General features: G+C 36.8%; 1 protein-coding gene across 5 annotated transcripts in view; it reads right to left on the reverse strand.

Annotated features, from left to right (window-relative positions):
- PTBP2 (polypyrimidine tract binding protein 2) overlaps window positions 1-19,708 on the reverse strand; it is a 42,178-nt gene that overhangs the window by 4,383 nt on the left and 18,087 nt on the right. For 3 of the 5 annotated variants that reach the window (XM_088524484.1, XM_088524486.1, XM_088524488.1), the window contains 6 exons: window positions 14,431-14,603; window positions 13,891-14,034; window positions 10,230-10,394; window positions 10,042-10,152; window positions 3,163-3,358; window positions 44-198 (listed from right to left, as the gene is read on the reverse strand). In XM_088524484.1, the coding sequence (XP_088380610.1) occupies window positions 44-198; window positions 3,163-3,358; window positions 10,042-10,152; window positions 10,230-10,394; window positions 13,891-14,034; window positions 14,431-14,603 (944 nt within the window). The remainder of the gene's footprint in view (window positions 1-43; window positions 199-3,162; window positions 3,359-10,041; window positions 10,153-10,229; window positions 10,395-13,890; window positions 14,035-14,430; window positions 14,604-19,708) is intronic. The other 2 variants (XM_088524485.1, XM_088524487.1) reach the window with 1 other exon arrangement.

Consider the following 19,708-nt stretch of genomic DNA (forward strand, 5'->3'; position numbering starts at 1 on the left):
TATGGCTAAACAGGGAAAAAAACAGTTAAGTTCTTTTACTGACCTCTTCATTTAAATTGCTAACCAGGAGGACTGTATTGCCACCAGCTGAGACTCCAGGCATTCCCACACGGCCAGCAGCAGCAGCTGCTGCTGCAGCAGCAGCATTTGGAATAGCCAAAGGACTCAGAGCTCCTGGAACAGCTGCAACAGGAAGCCCTAATTTTAAAATAAAGCATATTTTACGAAACACACACAAGTCGTTTAATCAAAATACCTATATCAGCACAAGTGTTGCCTACAACACCACAGAGCAGATCATTCCACTGTTCAAGTTGCCCAATTTGTGAAATGAATGAATTACTAAACAATGTAGAAACGTAATTTTGAACCAAATCAAGTCTTGAAAATGGAAGAGAGATTTCTTGTCTTCCAAACCATTCCATTGGTTTGGAATTCCCAAAATATCTACAGCATCTGGAGTAAGCCTTGATCAAATCAGTGAAATAAAGACTAATTATGTTGCCTGCACCATGACATCCTGATGTTACAGCACACAGAGGGAGTCCTCACTTCAACTTGATGCTTAGATGGTTAAGTAGAAAAGCCTATAAATTCCATGCACCCTTAACATAAATGACATAAGGGGGCAAGTTTCTGAAATTCAAGATTCAAGGTAGAACCATACTGATAACACTGCTTTTTCCAATCTGATTCCCTTAGAAGACAGGTCACCCGTAGCTGGGCAGGCAGCCCTGGCTCCTACTTGTTCCGAGGAGGCTCCGATCCCCTACAGAATTGTACATACTTAGGCAGGCTGCGCCCTGTCAAGCCACTGAACACTAGATAGTGCCTGCTGCTCCCAGCCTCTGCAAGGCTCATGTGATACCCATGCACTGGGTGCATGTTTTTCAGGAGCAGCTGTATCACATTTGACCAAAGTTTTATTTGTGAATTTTACAGAGCCTAGTAAAAGGATATTAATATAGTAAAATGTCCAACAACAACAAAAATAAAGCTTCAGTTTTTACTTTCCACTACTGCAACCAGCCTCTCAAATTTGCACTTTGGCAAAACTTCTAATGCTGACCTGATGATACTACCCTAACATAAGGATTTTTGTCCAGTCTTCCAGTATGCCCACTAGTCCCCCAAAACATCTCTCCACTACGAGGTCTTCCAGAGAAGATAGCAGTACCAGCAGCAGGTGTCACAGAAAGGACAGCACACTGCTAGCCTAAACACTGCAGTCACTGGAGTACTCAAAATCATTTCTGCATTAGAGTCAAAATATTTCACTGAACTACATGTTTTAATTAGACATATATGTATAATCCTTATAGATTATGCAATAATAAATAGCAATAATTACGGGCTGCATAAATACGTATTAGACAAATGTTAAAGAAATATGATGTATATTTTATTTTTATGCTAAAGCCCAAGAATATATCTCCACTTTCCAGTAAAAACTGGAAGGGAGCAGTTAAAGGAAGGATCCCCACACAAGCAGCAAAGACCTTTATTCCGTATCTGGAATATCTGGTGAGTTTTTTCTGGGTCTTTGCATACTTGGTCAGTGCATAACTAGAATAACTCATGTTCTAATGAGCAAAATTCTTCATAGAATTAGACTCTAGAAGACATGCTCTGGTCCTGCTGAAGAAAAACCCAAAGATAAATTCAACACAGTTCACACAGAAGTATTTTCAGTTATTACCCTCCTAACTAGATTCATTTAATAAGAATTAAGGTAAATCAGTAGAAATTACTAACCACCATCTTATTGACCTGTTTATAAGCCTGCAAGGCTTTCAGGGACATGGCAGTTTCCTTTAAAGTGCCTGCACAAGAGGCAGCTCGCAAAGCTGCAAATTGTAAACATTACTATAATACACTGGAAGGTTGCACTACCGAATAACAGGGTTAATTCCATTCAAAGCAGAGATGTATTGGTTTAGCAGTCACAGAGTTAACCACTATGACTAATATATCTGGCCACTAAAATTACACTCATGCTATTATATTAAATCTAAATCTCACTTCTGGCATATAAATTACACTGTATTGTTAATAATGCAAGCAAAAATGGCATCCAAGTTGAACAACCCTTCCGCATACAGTAGCATAAGTTAACAGAGACAAAATTTATACTGGAGTGCAACAGAAGCCTCTCTACTATTTTACTTTGGAGCCATCTTACACACAAAAGGAGGCATGAAAATTGTGTTTCCCACAGGTTTTCTTTAAAAGGGGGGAAAGAAAGAAAAAGAACAGGAAAAATATTTTAAATGAGAGCAGTAATCACAATATAATACACCGGGTCTTGTAAAGACCATGAGATTAACTGTGAATTCTATTCATTATTTAAGTGAAAGTTATTTTGACTAAACAAGAGCAACTTGACAAAAGAAGCTGTAAAACTTGCACAAAAACTTACATAAACCAAGAACATTACTTTTCCCCCACCTCAAAGCCTACAGTGCATGGTCAATTAATCACCTAACAGCCAGAAGATACATTTATCTATATACTGCTCAGAGAACCTGTTACTACTACTGATGAGCTCCAAGGCTGACAAGGTACTGGAATTCATGTACCATAGTACTAGAAGTTATGAGTGCTACCGTACTATAAAGAGAAAAAAAGAATCTGTTGTGTGTACAAATACACAAGAGCTACATATTTTTTTTTCTATTATTTACAAAAAAAAAGACAGGGTGGTGCTTTAAGCACAGAACAATCTTTCCTTATTGAGAGTAACAAAGTTGTGCTGTCATATTTGATATTACAAATAAGGGCCCTAGGTCCATTCCTAGTGAACCCCTACAAATGAAACCTGTTACCAGCTGGGCTAGTCGTGCAGACAAGCTGCGCATCAGCAGCCGACTGACAGGAACAAAGAAAAAGTCAAGACTTGCTGGGGAGAAAGAAGCAGAACTAACTAAGCCTTTCCTTATACTCTGCCCTTGCCTGCCTGTCATGCACTCTCTCATCTGTTTACCCAGGACTTGTACAGACAGTTGAGTAACTGCGTTACTATAATTCAGAACAGAATTATAGACTGAGCCTTGAGTAGACCCTAGGGCACTGGTGTAATCTTTGTAATAATTAAACATCTTAATAAACATTTTCATCAGGTGACTCTGGAACACAGAAGAACAATGGCAGCATCAGTCATACCTAGAAGTGAGGTCTCCTTTGCAAAGGCTGCAGCAATAGCTGGGTCCAGGGCAGGCTGTCCATCACCAGATGGAAGATCAGGACGAGTGTAATCCCTGCTTTTATCGTTGTTGTACTTCACATTTAAATTCACCAACTTGGAAAAGTCAATCCGGAGGGTACAGCACGCATTATAGATATTCTGACCATCTAAGGCCTGGAAAAGGGAAACAATTTAAATAACACACAATATTTTGTTTGTTACATATGATATACTTTTTTAAAGCAAAGGTCAATAGATAAAAAATTATTAATTTTACTGTCTTGGTTAAAACCAAGATTAAGACTATATTAGCCTAAGCGTAAAAAGATTTCACAAAGCTTAGTTTTTTACTTCTTACCTTGAAAATGTTTAGGCATCAAAATGGCAAGAGACTTTTTAGTGCAGTGAAACTTGTAAGTTAGTCTGTTGAATTTAATTAACTTGTATTCCACATTACAATTCTAATTCAGGTAAAATGCCAAGACAAAGTCAGCATCGCAGAAGCACTCTGCAACTCAAATACCAACCTCTCAGAAGGCTGCTGAAGTAGAATATTCACACCAGTCCTGCATGTTTTTAGTCTCCCTTAAGGTAATTAATGCAGAAATATAAAGAAAAGTAATGTCACCTACCTGCTAGCCTGATTTTACTTAAAACTTCTTAATTTCCTATTTGCACAAATAATACTTCTAAATGTTTGCCTATTTAGAAGAGAATTCATAAGGCCTATGAACATGGCACTCCCAAAGCCACATGAAAACAATGCACTGTGTGTTTATTATAAAGGTTGATCAATGTCTTGCATTTATTCTTACATTAGAATTGCTGAGCGCCGAGACCAGTTAGTAATTTTCTGAATAGAAGTCATCTCAATTAAAGCACTACTGAGAAACTCGTTCAATATCAAACAAAATTATATAATTGAATTTTATTCCACCTGCATTTTGGGCATACTTTTCTTTCACTCAAAGCACTGGGATCTAAATATGAGAAAGAAATGTATATTTCCAAATTGTTTTACATTTTTAAGAAGTGTAAGTGAAGATGCAACTCATGTTAAATACAAAATCCAGTCAAGTTGCTCTGAAAAAAAAAAGAAAGAAAAGAAAAAAAAAAAGAAAAAAGCTTGAAAATACCACTACTTCTGGACCCGAGCTGGCTCCTGCAGAGCTAGCTTGGTTACATCTGCAACGTATTTTCTAACACACTCAACACCTGGTGCCACCTCTTACTTTGAGCCAAGCCCTGTACACACATGGCACGCCTGCTGGGCAGGGAAGCAACACGGCTATCGTCATACAGCCGTGTGTCCGGAAACAACGTCCTGCAGAGACGCCCCTGCCAGGGCAGGGCCAGCAAGGCTTTCCCTTCCTACATCACAGCATCATCACAGCTGACACGTCACCAGGGCTCATGAAACTGCTTGACAGATTTAACACCATTAGCAGCCAATGTACAAAAGGCAAGTCAGTATTTTTCTAACTATCTATAAGTGAAAAAGCAAAATAAAGAGAAAAAGAAATACTAAAAAACAAAAAGACTACCTCGACCTTGTCTCAACAAATGCTTGGCAACCAAAGAGAAATTTCTCTGCTTGAAACTCAAGCTAAGCAACACTGCTTTGCACAATATATGCAAAGCAAAACCTAGTGTCCCAATTCGCAGAATTCAAACAAAAAATACAATCTGTCAGGTGGTGGCTGCAGGGAATCACAGACACTCAATTTCCTAACTCTTTGTCTTGAGATATCTTGTGATAAAGCAGAATCCAAGAGTTCTTGAATAACGGCATCCAAGAACTTACACATAAACAAACAAAAAAATCTTATCTGCTAAAATCCACTACTATATGCATTAAAGGCAGGTCCAGTTTACCCTGCTAAAGCTCATACATTGTGCAAGATTTCACTGCTACAAGAGAATAACCATTTACATAGAGAACTGTAGAGGCTCATAGCACATACTGAAGAAAACTGCACAGAAAGCCCTTGTAGCGGGATTCAGGCTGCCCTGAACTGGAATGACACTGCCCTGAAGGAGCACAGGGGCATACCTTGGGAAAGACACACTGCAGGTTAAAAATACCCCCCACACCCATCTCTGCCAGTAGCACCACACACCTCCAAAAACACAATGAAATGACTAGCAGCTGGAGTCTTCGAGATTAACAGTTCTCACGCAAAGTCACATCTGCATGTTATGTCATGAGCCCCTTCTGCCAAGGAACGTATTTCTTTGATCACTTATCTGTACATATATTCAGACAGGACACAGCCAACCCCTTCTTTCACCCATGCCAAATGAAGAAGAAATACCACAGCACCCTGCTACAAAATGAATGATGCATTCTTTGTCACCTGTGACAGGAAATGCATGAATTAACTTTTGATATTCTGTTTTTGAAGCTCTTATGTTGTGTTTTACTTAAGAGTGTGTAAAAATACTAAATCTTCTGAAATTCAGTATCAGTTGCTAGCACCTCTCCTTTTTTCCCCCCTCTTGCTACCAAGTATTCTCTTCTTGGTCTTTTCTAGAAGGGGGAAAAAGATAAATAGATTCTGCTGACAGTAGCTGGATCCCTGAAGAATCACACTGATTATGTGAGCAGACCAGAAACACACAAACAAGCCAGTTAGTAAGAATATACAATCTAGAGGGGCACATGCCTGAACAGAAAGCATTCATGAGCTCAACTCCCCATGCAAACATGCTAGCACCCCAGAAGATCCTCTGCAGCTATCAGGCCTTTTGGAAGGCTAACGGGACAACAGCTAAAAGTCTGTGCAAGGCCCCAAGTGATTTACTACTGCAAAAACGCAAACATCTCCTAAAGAACATGAGAGTATCAGCGTTGACTTCAGCTACATGTCATCAAAAGGCAATGAGGACAAACCAAACAAAGGCCATCAATCAAAAATCTGAATCTAATGAGAACCCAGTAGCTTTTTATGTGAAGAGATAAAGGAAAAAAAAAAACAAATTTCCAAGCGCATTCAATTCCTTTATCCCAACCACTAAGAGCTCTGCATGGCTCTATATCAGCCATGGTAGTTAAGGGAGCAAGATAGAAAAACAATCAAAGCCTCTATGTTGGTGCAAGTTCCAAAATAGATGGCTGAAACAAAGCCATCTTCTCATCTATTACTACAGAAGAACCCAAATTATTACAAGAGTCCTAAAAAAGTCAGAGCAAAAGCCACAGATATTGAAATTTCCTCAAACATTAAGGAAGCATCTTTCATAAAGGCAAGAGCAAGCAAGGAAATTAATGCAGAAAACAGTAGCAAACAAGCAGCAAACTCATAAGGATCCAGAATAGACAGTTATGACACAGAGGCAGCAAAAATGGCCATACAGAAAATATCAAAGACCGACCAACAGCACAGAAAGCAAGTTCCAGTTCTGAAAGACAGGCAAAATACCCTCCCTCATAGTGCTCATAGTGACCAGGAGGATGGAGAGTTGTAAGACAGTAACTAAAGATCTTACAGATTCACAGGTGAGACAACAAGACTGGGCCTGTTCCAGTTGAAAAAAAGAAAAATATGTAGGGTTACCTCTTACTGCTTAAGTAACTGACCCTGCAGAAGACTGTCTGCAAAAGGAAAAGACTTTCTGACCATCCAACAAAGTCATGGTACTTGCATCTCTCATTCACAGATGTGACTGTGAACACTGAGAGAAGTGATCAGGCAGCAGAAGCATCCTTTGAGGGGGCACAGCTGCTGCAGACAGTTTCACACTGGTAAGAGTAAAAAAATCTCACTAGACTAAGGCAGAGAAAGAGGACATGCTCAGAACAGTTTCTTCTGTCCAGCTTTCCTTGCCTGAATAAAGGGCTTTCTAATATAATGGATACAATTCACTGTTCTGCTTTTTATTCTTCAGAGTAGAGAGGCCTGCAAACCCTTGTGAAAGGAGAGTCCGCTGAACAAAAGTGCTATAATCCTTGGAAATACGCTTTGATGAGCCTCCCCTAAAGTCTGTAGAGACCATGAATCTGTGGAATTCACTACCCTACAGAAAGTGGTCGAGGTAGTCCTACATTTGAAAGGGACAAGCGGCTGTCCATATTGTTTCAATATTCACATACGGAATATAGAAAAAAACAGACATGGATGCAATCTTGGAGACAGAATACGGTTTGTTGTTTTAATGCACCAGACTCCCTGTTTGGCAATAGGACCCAGAAATTTAGCTAGCAGGCACTTGTGGAGACCCAGGGGAGGCACAGCAAGTACTGTGTAGGGCCCTCCCCTTTTCCAGCAGTATACTTATCTACAAGAATGATCCAAGACAGGAAATTGGTCTAATCCAGAACAGTTCGAGTGCAGTTGCTAAGGTCTGACAGAGAAGGATCAAATTAGACCAGGAAAAAAAAAAAAAAAAACAACAAGGCACAGAGTGGTATCAACTAGTGTTGCACATTCTCAGTGCTTCTTCCAGCCCAATGGCACTGAAGTTTGTAGTCTCCACTTTTGGTTGCAAATACAATGAACTTTAACATTGCAATCTGAAGGTGATGATGAAACTGAGTCAGTTCAGCCATAATCTACTGCTATAGGAAATGAATTTCTCTGAAAAGCAAGTATAACAGGAATGCAATTTTTCACTATTTGCTGATTCAGACACCAAAAATAGACCCATAGGGCTAGAAGCTTCATATCAGACATTGCTGTCAGTGTCACTGTTTCCTCAGAACCTCCAAATGAATAGCATCTCTCCTTGGTACTTACATCTCTCGACTTTTTTCAAATTGTTCTTTAACTTCCTTAATAAGTCTTCCATTTCTACTAAGGCCACATTTTGATTTCCTGTGAAGAGTGCCAGCGGAAAATTAAGTTTTCCCCATTATTTTCTATAGCAACAACTATAGGAAAACAAATTGCAGGCTTCTTTATTCTTTCACTATACTTTGAATTTTGAACTCCATGCAACTAAAGTACAGTCACTGCATCTTTGGGCTTCTACTCTATTTCAATGTGTTTAAACTGGAGGGCGCTTTTCTCATCGACTTTGTTTCTTTCCCTTTTATCTTCCTTTACATAATCTGCTCAGGTGACACTTCATGCTTTCACCCCAGTAACTTAGCCTAAAAACTATACTTATTTTACTCTATTTAGTTTAAAACTGTAACAAGGGGAAGGAGCGGAACGGGAAAGAGAAGATGAAAAAAGACACACCAAACATTCCTTCAAATAGAGCATTCTCTAATACCTGCAGCTGGTACTACTCTTAACATTCTGTGAAATGCAGAGACTAAATAAAACAAGGCAGTTCAAACAAGTCTGTTTCATTTGTCACTTAGGTAGGCTTCAAGATCATGCTGACTACAAATATTTTTGGGTCCGGCTGTTCAAGTATGTTTATCTAAATAAACTTCAAAACACGAAGACGTATTCCATCCACACAATTAGTTCACTTATTACAGTAACATAGCTGCATCTCACTCTAAGACATTGCCCAATATTTGATATTATACACATAGGAACATAGGAAGGCTACCCATAATTTATATGGCACTGTAAACTTTTTTGAATTATTTTCAGATTACTTTCCCACGATCTTCTTACAGAAGCAGCTAGACAGCACATCATCTGGTTCTTAGAGAACATTATTTTTCCTCAATATTAAGAAAATTTGTATTCTTGTTTTGGAAAATGCCTTAATTTCTGTGATTCTTGGCTACCTTGTACACTTTTAAATCAACACTCAATATGTCATTTGGTTGTGAAGATAAGAATTTCCATCATGTACCTTTTTACAGAGATCTTTACTTCAACGTATGCAGACACACATACCGAATGGAAAACTAAGGCCACTTTTTCTTTCCTCTTTGGATAAATATTCATTGCCAGCTTAATCTGAGGTGTGAGCTTTTCACTTTTTCCAGAAGTTCTCAGCTAGTCTGCCATCTATGCATAATAACCACCTTCTATCCTGCCAAGCAGCACTTAACCAGCACATCAATTTTAATCAGCATTGTGCAAACCCAGACTGCATGCAGAAGTTTTAATATATAAATAGATTCCATGCATCACTGGAAAAAACATCTAGCCTTCCCCTTTGGTTCACACTGTGAAAAGTCTTAGTCACACATTTCACAGAACCAAGATGTGAACATATTCCCTTCAGTCCATTCAAAACACCACAACAAAGAGCAAGTCAAAACATTCAAAACACCAGGACAACCTGTCATCTAGACCTCATTGTTCATTAGGCCCTCTGGGCATAGTGAATAAACCAGCTACCTAGTTTCCTCTCTCCTATCCTGTCCAGGATAGGAGTGTTTCCTATAAACTGAAAGCAAGATCCTCCTCATCTGAAACACAACTTCACCTCACAGTTGATACATCTCACTGATGCACTGTTTCATATGCTGGTCCCATGAGTAGCTTCGTGCTCTCCCTTCTTAGCACTTCTTGTTTCTTAACATACTAATCTAAGCACTTTCACATGCCTTTACCTGATCTAAAAGTCACAGCCATTTTTACGCTTAGAAAGTACAAATCATTAGGAAAGTGAACCGAGTTTGTTGCCTATTGGTTATATGTCCTACATTTCTACTTCTGTTGTCTTCACTACTGCACCATCATACAGTATTTCATTTCAGAAAAGTCTATTAAGAGGGTTTTTTAATAATTATATATGCACACAGTTCTTCAGACATACAGTCTTCAAAAACATCAAATGCAACATGATCATACTTAATAATATTGCCAACTTTATGTCTTAAAAACATACTTTCACATAAGATGTGAAAAAATACAACATAATTATAGTGAACATTTCATCATGGTAGCATTTTCCAAATGCAGAGTACAGTATAGGTTTGCTCTTAAAAGGGTTATACTTACTAGTTTTGCTTGCTGTGCATTTACCGGATCACCATACTGTAGTAAAGCCTGAAACTGGTTATTCTTCGTGAATGTAATTATCTTCAGAACAGCACCAAACTTAGAGAATATCTGTCAAAAACATTGTAATGTTTTTACGCACAAGCCAACATCAATCACAGTTTGAATTAAGAAGAAACCTGGCTTACCTGATGAAGAACATCCAGGGTTACAGGATAGTACATGTTGTCAATAATTATTCTAAGTACCGGACTCTGGGCTGGAGTCACTGCACTCTCACTAACTGTGGTCCCGCTGATGGGAGCATTCGTTGTCTGTACTGCTGTCACTGCCTGAAGAACAGCTTGGGCCCGCTGAAGGAAAAGGCATATGCATTCTTTAGCTTTTTTTAAGCAAATTCAAGATAAAACTAGAAATTAGTTAGTAATACTCATAGTTATCTTCAGAAACAAACAAGTCCACTTATTTAAAAAAAATCATAGCTACAGACATAACACAGAGTGCAACGCAGTTCAAGTGTGAGAGGAGACAAAAATGAAAACATCAATTAATTCTCATGGGAAAGTAATAAGAGGCTTCAAATAGTGCCAATATGAGCCTTCCTAGTAGCAAGTTTATTGTTCTACCAGTAAGGTTAAGTAGTGAGGATTTTGTGGATTTTAAAACAATCTTCACAGATTCCTTCCCCTGCAAAACCCTACTGAAGCCCAAATGTGTATCCTGTTTTTCCCAGAGTTTGGATTAGATACATTTTAGCATTTCACTGCCACTCAATCGGGCAGAAGACTCCACCGGGAAGGACACGCTAAGCTAACACTTCCTGATTTCTCAGTTGTAACGTAATGAACCAATACACAACTGGTTCCAATCAGGGTCAGAAAGCAGTATCCACAGAGGAGTGAACAACTTGGTGCCTGCTATCCACCTCCCTTCATCAATAGAGAAACAAAATCCTCTTTGTGTGTTAAAAAAACCACACAAATAAAAAAACCGCACAAGCAGGGTTTTAAAAATTCAAAGGTAACCACATGATGATGCCACAAGAACACACAGCTACAGAACTACTGCTACTGCCAAAACCGAAAGTTTTAGAAACACCAGATTTGGGTGGGAGGAACACAGCAAAAAGGTCTTCCGTTTAATATTTTTGTTACAGTAGCCTTACAAAGTAAAACAATACACAAGGAGACAAGTGAGCATGCCAGGTGAAAATCATAACCACCATATTAACGCATACTGCATATTTTTAAAATATTAGAGCTACTACACAATTTCATGTCTTACAACTTACATGATACTCCTCATACTGATACGAATCAACAAATAAGGAAAATAAGAAAAAAAGACCTGGTGAACACTAGTTGTGAGAAGAAAAAATGCCTCTATGTTAAACATTAATTATAACTCCACAAAAGCAACTTTGGATAACAGCAACTTCCTTTTTCCTAATGTATAATATAGACAATTTTCAAGCTAGCTAGATAGCTGCCTGAGTCACAATTATTTCCTAAAGTAGAAACATATACCTATTAAAACTCATGTCTTAGAGCAAACGGAGAAGATTATACTGTGTGACCTAAAAAACACTGAATAAGTGCTGCTTTTTGGTGCTATCTATGCATATTTGCATCTCAACTGTATCCATATAAAGTTAACATGAACTCATGATGAGTGAAGGTATGTGCAGGAATAAACATCTGCAGATACGAGTAAATGACAAAAATTACTACAAGGCTGATTTTTTTTTAAAAAAAGGTCAAACTACCATTCATATATAAATATCTTACTAGAAGACAGTTAATATATTTTTTTCAAAAGTAAAGTAATTTGAAAAAGATCAGTTACATCTTACAGCACTTATAAAAAGCAAATGTAATACAATCTGTCGCTACGCAGAAAGATTAAAACTTTGCATTTCTGACAGGCTCATGACTAAAGAGAGTTATGGAGGTCACCATTCTCAAATGATCTAACCAAGTTCAGGTACTATTGCACAGCACAAGATATATTAAATATATATATTTAAAATCTCAGCTTAAACATTCTTTTATTCTTGGGTTTTCATATGTCACAGGAAATGGATATTTGCAAAACTATAAAGGTACCGTGAAAACTTAAACGGCCCATTTTGAACATCTTTACCCAGACCCAAATCATTCTAATTACATAATTAGAAATAATTAGAAAGAGTAACACTCTTACAGGCCAGTTGGACTGTAGCTTAACAATTCTTCTCTGCCTAAAATGTGAGGATTTTTAAAGTACTCAATATTTGGAAAAAAAGTTTTCTGTCCTCTATATAAGCTAAGACACTCATGTGCTTTTTGTTTGCTTGTTTCTCTTCCAATTGTTAATCCTTTCTTTCTATTTCGATGCACTAATGTCCTTACTTCTTCATATCTTCTTTGCCAAAGAATCAGGAATGGTCAATTTTAAAAGTTAGGTTGACTAGAGGAAAAAGAAAACTTTCAAAAACAGATTAAAAGCTGTAGTTGTGACTATCTCAAAAAAGCAGAGCAAAAACCTGCACCACCTTAACTGTTCCCTACAAAGATAAGGGTATCTAACTACCCTGTTTTATGGAATGCCTCATGAGATACTGCCAAATACCTACTCATTCTTTAATTCAAACTTAAAGAAGGTACAAAGCCTGGAAAGGCGAGTGATACGACTGTTAAAACAGGATAACAATCATTATGGTAACATAAAATGTGCCAATGCACCTCCCATGTTTTGAAAAGGTGGCCCTGTGATGTAAAAACCTGTACTGCCACAGAAGCCAGAGAAAAATATCAGACAAGGATTTTTTTACTCCTTAAGGCAGCATTTTCATCCACTATATCCAACTACTAAAGGAATTCATTCTCCTTTCTCTTTTTCCAGAGGTCAATTACAGCATCTGTTTTCTTTACAACACTTTTTTAAAAATGATTTTTGAAGAGTACCTTTGCTGATATAGACCATTAGAAAAACCTAAGAAACTGAAATGTTTCAAAAGACCAACAAGAAAAAAAAGTCAACATTCCACTTGAACCAAGATTTTTTTCAACAGGAGATTACTGTGAAATCGTTTTTAAATGGCAAAATTTATAGTTGTCATCTTTACATACCTTAACTCAGGCCAAAAAACTCTGTAACTTGATACTTACACTGTTTTGTAACATCAGAAAGATCACAAGAAATTCACCTTAAATATCTGACTTTTGGTGAGTTGATACCTCTTCCCCATCCCACTTCATACAAAATGGCTACCACACTAGGAAGATCTCTTCTGCAAGAGCATTATTTTTGCATATGTTCCTGTTCTATTGAAATAAACATATATATACATACACCCTATTTATCTTTATATTAGAATAGGTTCTGCAGAGGCAAGTACATAATAAATACATCTGTCTTTACAGTGATCATTAATGTGTCTTTCAGGAAGGAGAAATCACACGGGCTGATGTTACCAATGCTACCAGAGTAATCATTGAAAGCACAGAAATGCAGGCATTGGCATTAGCTATCAGCTAAGGAAATTCAAAATGATAACTGAATCTCAAGTGTCAGAAATAAGAAGTTCACTTTTTTCATCCTGCAATTTAGGAATCAAAATTTTTTTCATGCAAGTTTAATCAAGGTAAAAACACCTCAATTTTTCTTCTTTTTATGTTAAGAAAACATGTTAGGAAAATACATCATAATGTAAAGATCACAAAAAGCACATTTCCTTCAATATCACAAAATTGAAGGATCATAAATAAAATTACCAGACTATTCAAATATACCATATTACCAAAGAATACATGTTATATTCCATTTTCTACTGTCCCTATCTGAAATACTACGTAACAGTGAATATACCTGGTTTAGTGTATTGTCAGTCTTTAGTTCTTTATGGTTAGAATACTGGATATAGATCGGTTGGTTACGAAGATGAGGTGTCACAGCAGAATAGTAGTTAACCATAGTGACAGCTGCTTCTTCTGTTGCCAGTTCCAAAAAAGCCTATGATATAAAAAACAAAAGCAATTTTTAGCAGTTACATATCAGTTAATTTTCTTTTATTAGAAACAAAAAAACTTGATATTTATTAACAAAATTGCTCAAATATCAAATAATTTACCAAATAAACTTGGCACATGGAGAACATTTTCTAAAAATGCTTTCTCTACATAATTCACCTGTGAAGAAGCAGGTCTAAATATTTACCTTACAAGTCACTTTGCTAACCCTCCTCTGTTCCTTAAAAAAAACTAACTAAAAAATAGAGCAAAATAATAAAAAGTATAAAGCATTTTTTTTGTTTTTAATACTAACCATAATATATCTCATTGCAAAAGCACTGTAACAGTGTATTTTGAAATTAGATAGTAACCATTTTGAAAAAGTAAAGCAAATTACCTGATTTTTTCCTTTCAGCATCAGGATGTTGGTTACCTTGCCAAAAGGTAAACCTAAAGCAATAACTTCTGTTTCTGTCACTTCACCAGGCAATTTCCTGATATGAAGAACACGAGAAGGAACCCCATCCATTTTATCGTCACCTTTGAACTTCTTGCTGTCATTACCATTGGCTGAAAGACATATTCAGACGGTATTTGAAGAGTTTTCTGATTTAGTTAGTTAGTTTAACAAAGTCACAGTAGTAACACTGTGACATAGTAATACTATTATAAACACAAAATTATTTTGTAAGCCACCTCCTTGTCTGACCTAAAGAAAAGTCAAGAACTGTTTCAAAACAAATTCTATAAAGATCAATGGAGGAACATGATCTAAGACATTATATGGTTCCATGAAGGATGAACTGCTCAAGAGTAACCCAAAAGGCTTCTATGCTAAGGTAAGACACAGGAATTCTTCTCCATCCAAAGGGCTAACATTAGAACTGTAAGGTTCAATGATGGGAGTTGGAATAAAGCTATTAACAGAACTTGTAAAAGAAAATTTAAGAGCTATGTTTTAATAAAGATACCAGACACAAAAAGTACCAATGCAATCTTATTCCTAATACACAGGTAGGTGCAACCACTACTGTTGAAAAATATCTATTATCTTATTGGAGAAAATGGAAGAGCTAGAGGAGTGGCATCACAAAAATCATATGACACTTAGCACACATCCACTACCTCCTACTTTAAGGCTTAAGTACAAAATGGCTATGACAAACTGGGGGCTCATCCACACAAAAGGAAAGGACAGCGGCTAAACTGCAAAGAGGCCCACAGGGAGGAAAGAGTGAGACAAAACAATGCTGGTAGGAACAGGGAAGCACTGAGCACCACTGTACAGAGCACCAGAAAGACCAGTGATCCAATTATCTGGATTAGTGTAGAGAACTGCAGTAAAACTCAAGGGAAAAAGGACTCAAGCAGTAAAAAGCTAGCCAGCTGCATGGAAAGAGTTTCTCTGAGACAGTCTAGAAATGAAGGCAGCACCCCGCTGCCTGTAACGAAATTCATGGAGGAAGCATGAAGAAGGGTGAAGAGCTGAAGAGCACTGTCAAGCACTGTGCACATTAATAAACTAATCAATACTGGGTACCAGAAAGCATTTAGGTATGAGAGCATCCAAGTGCTGAGACTTTCTCTTGCTTACTTGTGTCCATAAAACACGCATGTCAGCACGTGAACTGTTCAACCTCCCACACCATGATAGAAGAGCTGCTTAATACCTGCCTGTTTCAAAGAAGCACTAGTAGAGAAAATATGTTATTGGGGTTCAAATTCATGGGGTGAGTGCTAATCCCTATGATGTGAAGGGTTTGAAACAAGCAAGCCACCTCCTCTCCCCACAAAACACTAGAACAGACGATTACTTAAATTTTATTTGGACTTGCTAAAAACAAGCAAACAAACAAACAAAAAAACCACAGACACAGAAGCAATAATAAAAGGGAAAGCAGAAAACATTTACTTTAAATCCTTCAAAAACCCTGTCTTGGAAGAAAGTGTGATTTTCCAGAGGGAACAGAGAAGTCCTCAATGATGACCCAGTTGTAACAATCTAATATAATCCAGACAAACTCATTTAGACATGATCTGCATAAAAAGAATTCCACATTTGTGACCGAATCCAGCACAGTAAGTTTGGTTAAGGGTAAGCCTAAATCATACATAATTGTAGATACATAATGTCATTTATCAACTCACTTTACCAAATGCAAACCAATGCCACCTAAAATTAAAAACACCAAATTCAAATGACTCCACTTTAAGCGGTCTAGAAAAGAGACACTCCTCAGTTTTACAGAACAGGACATACTCAACTGCACTTTTCAAAGCAATTAGCAAAATCAGCAAGATCTGGTTCTCTAACCAAAGCTAAAACTTTTTTTTTTTTTTTTTTTAAAAACAATTTTCACTAATGGAGTTGTACTCTAGGAGCATGTTCACAGGAAGGTTGGGGAAAAAAAATGAAATCAATACATCTAGAAATGTTTCTACCCATTTCCTTATATGTTTTTCTAACAGTTAATTCTCTCCATTTTGTTTCGATGTTTCTCTTCTACTTCAGCTATTATTTTTTACTTCTCTGCTCTTAAAAATCTACCTCCAAACCTTTAAGGAGAGAGAAAAAAAAGGTATTCTCTTTGTGGAAATTCAGTGTGCCTTACAGTCAAGCCCTCTCTCAGTATTTTTTGAAATTAATGTTTTGATATCCTAGATTGAGATTTTTAAAAATTCTTTTACTGCAGAACATTTTCTAGGTCATCTCCAATTTATTCTAACAAACGACAAAAGCTCAATAGCATCTGAACTGGTCAATATTCTGCCAGCAGTGTTCGAACGACCATGCTTGAAGAGGACAAATCCACACAACGGCACGTCTGTCTCGGCTCCCAAACATCCTGGTTGTTGCTTACCTTCAAATGCACCGAGTTTTATAAAACAGAACATTCACTTCCTGATTTCTGAATTCTTTTTTCCCAGTGCTCAGAATGAGGAACAAGAAGGAAAAAATCCCTAAATTCTAGGTGAATACTCCACTTGGAGTAATTCTATATGCTTTTTTTTTTCTGCAGAAGGATAAACTTTGATAGAAAAAAATTCCATAATATACACATCACACAAGGACCCGCAGCACGTTAGCCTGCACGATGCTCTAGCTTGTGGCATTTACAGAACATGGGCACAGAGCTCTCTTACGTAGCCTGACTTCACCTATTCAGAGCTACGTAAGACATTGGAAAGTGCTAAACAGACAGAGTTTATGAAAAAGGCCATTTATTTGTCAACTGAAACTCTTCACACCATCTTTCTTTGGTAGACCACAAAGTGTTTCTGTACAGAAAACCCAAGAAAACGTTGTAAAGAGGAATGGGCTTAACACACTAAAAGCACAAACAACATTCTTTAAAAAAAAAAAAAAAGTGTTAACTATTTTTCTCATGACATTTAAACTTAAGCTAGGGAATCTGGATTCATTGAAAGTGTCATCCCCCCCAGGAGAAAAAAAAAAAAAAAAAATCAATGCAAGACAGATTAATAACAATGGATGAGAAGAGAGCGTTATTACACTAGAAAATATTCTGAAACTGATGAAGTGTTTTTATTAAATCACTAAAACCCAATATTTTAAAACTGTCAAATTCTAAGATAAGCACATAAATGGTTCTCAAAGACCTGTTTTGTCTTGTGCAGTTTTCGCATAAAGTGACTTTGATATATTAACTTCTCCATTGAATAAAGCCCAAGAAATCTTTAACCAAAGGCTGGATTTGAGCTAGGCTTTAGGGATTCCTGAAGTCACTAGTAAAAGGACTGCAGGCCAAAACATAAATCCATACATGACTGATTAGGAACTGCACCTCTAGTACCTTAAATCATTTCTACATTATCTGAATAAATTGCTTTTCTATCTACATGCATTTCTAGCTAATGTTCCCTATTTAAGAAGTCTTCCAGTTTCTGCAGGAGTGTAATGTTAAAGAACGAACATAAAGAAACTTTGTACTGTAGAGTATCATTTCTCAAGAACGGTTCAGAGCTTTAAAACAATTTGCTTTAAGAAAACTCACCACAACTTCATTTTTTAAACTATCTACACTTAATCATAAGGGTTATATACAGATAATTAGTAGCCCAATACAGATAATTTGTAGCTCAGTAAACAAATAAGATAAAAAGCAGATATCCAAACACAATAATGCATGCAAAGTTTCAAAACTACGTACTACTGCATGCAGGACTAATCAGGAAAATGGGAGACATTTGAGGGAAACAGGGCAACTGGTGAAGAGCATTCCCAGTGCTATGTAAAAGCCAAAAGAAAGTTTTTGGTAGAAAGACAAGCAACTATGACAAAGCTTATTATCTGTGAGTGCAAGCATACCTTGTATGATGAAAACTGAACTGACAAAGTTCATAAAATGAAATCAATCTCTCTTTAAAACAAGATTTGCCCCAAAGTGTTATATATCAGCTTTTAAGATGGAAGAAATGCAAACAACATTGCTCAGTTATTAAAAAAAATCAAATTGATTTTGATTTCCTGCCTTAGATAAAATTGACTCATTCAAATGCACCTTTCGTACTGCAATCTCTTCTCACAAAAACATCACAAGTATTAATAGCAGACTTTGTTAACTCATAACATTTCCACATGCCTTTGAATACTCTGCAAATGAGAACACCAAGGTCTAAAAATGGTTGAGGCCTCTTTTCAAGAAATCCTGCATACTGTTTCAGTGGCCATTTTTCCAGGAGACTTCACTGCTTCATGTGCAGTATGTGTCTTACTGCTGTACATAAACACTGACAAGAAAACCGCTGATTAGTTCAGGACAAATATTCATTTGTTCTGCAGATGAAATGAGAAATACCTGACACTTTGCAGGAACTGAACAAGAAGTCAAACAGTACCTTCATTATTTTATTAAAGGACAGGCATTTTCAGTCCTTATATTAAGAAAGGCTGATAATTTCAAAAATATTGTATTTCAAGTTCTTATGAGTAATATTTACCAGTAGTTGGTTGTACATTTTTAAACACATTTTTTCATTGTCTTCAAATAACTTAAATATTCTTGAAGTCTCAATAGATTTGCACGCTACTCATCTCTCAAAAAGCAAAAGTGATCTAGACTTTCAAAATAGCAATTTTGAACTAGAATAATGAGAAAGGTGGCAGTTCACACCTCTGAGCTTTGCTTTTCAGAATCTTTACCAACTTCTTAACTGAAATAACTAGGTATAAGTTTTGAATACGCTTTTCCTCAGCAACAGGCAGAAGCACATTTCTGAAGATATTCATGTAAAAATATAGGGCACTTCCTTCCCACAACCTTTACCTTTCCTTTTTCCTAGCAGCTTAAAGGTCCAACATTTAAGCAATAAGTTTGAACATTTTTTTTTTCATCTACACAACAAATCTGCAAGTTTAGATTTAATGGTATGGCATGCAAGTAACAATCTGTGAACTTAATTACGAATTACGTCATTAAACATACATTTGCAGATTTTGTTAATCACACATCACAACATTATATGTAACATAATGTGTAAAGTTAAGTTTAAATATATGATTTGCAATTAGCAAACTTCTTATTGTCAATTAAGTATCAATTATTTGACCCCAATATTCAGTACAAACTTCCTGCCTACTGGTTACCACTTTACATTGTGTATTTGCTTATACAGGGAAACAACTATTTTTTTTTTGCTTTCTGTACTCAGGC

Source organism: Tinamus guttatus, unplaced genomic scaffold (assembly GCF_059628265.1).
Source record: "Tinamus guttatus ecotype Peru unplaced genomic scaffold, ASM5962826v1 Tinamus_guttatus_pri_ptg000211l, whole genome shotgun sequence".
NCBI classification, from domain to species: Eukaryota; Metazoa; Chordata; class Aves; order Tinamiformes; family Tinamidae; genus Tinamus; species Tinamus guttatus.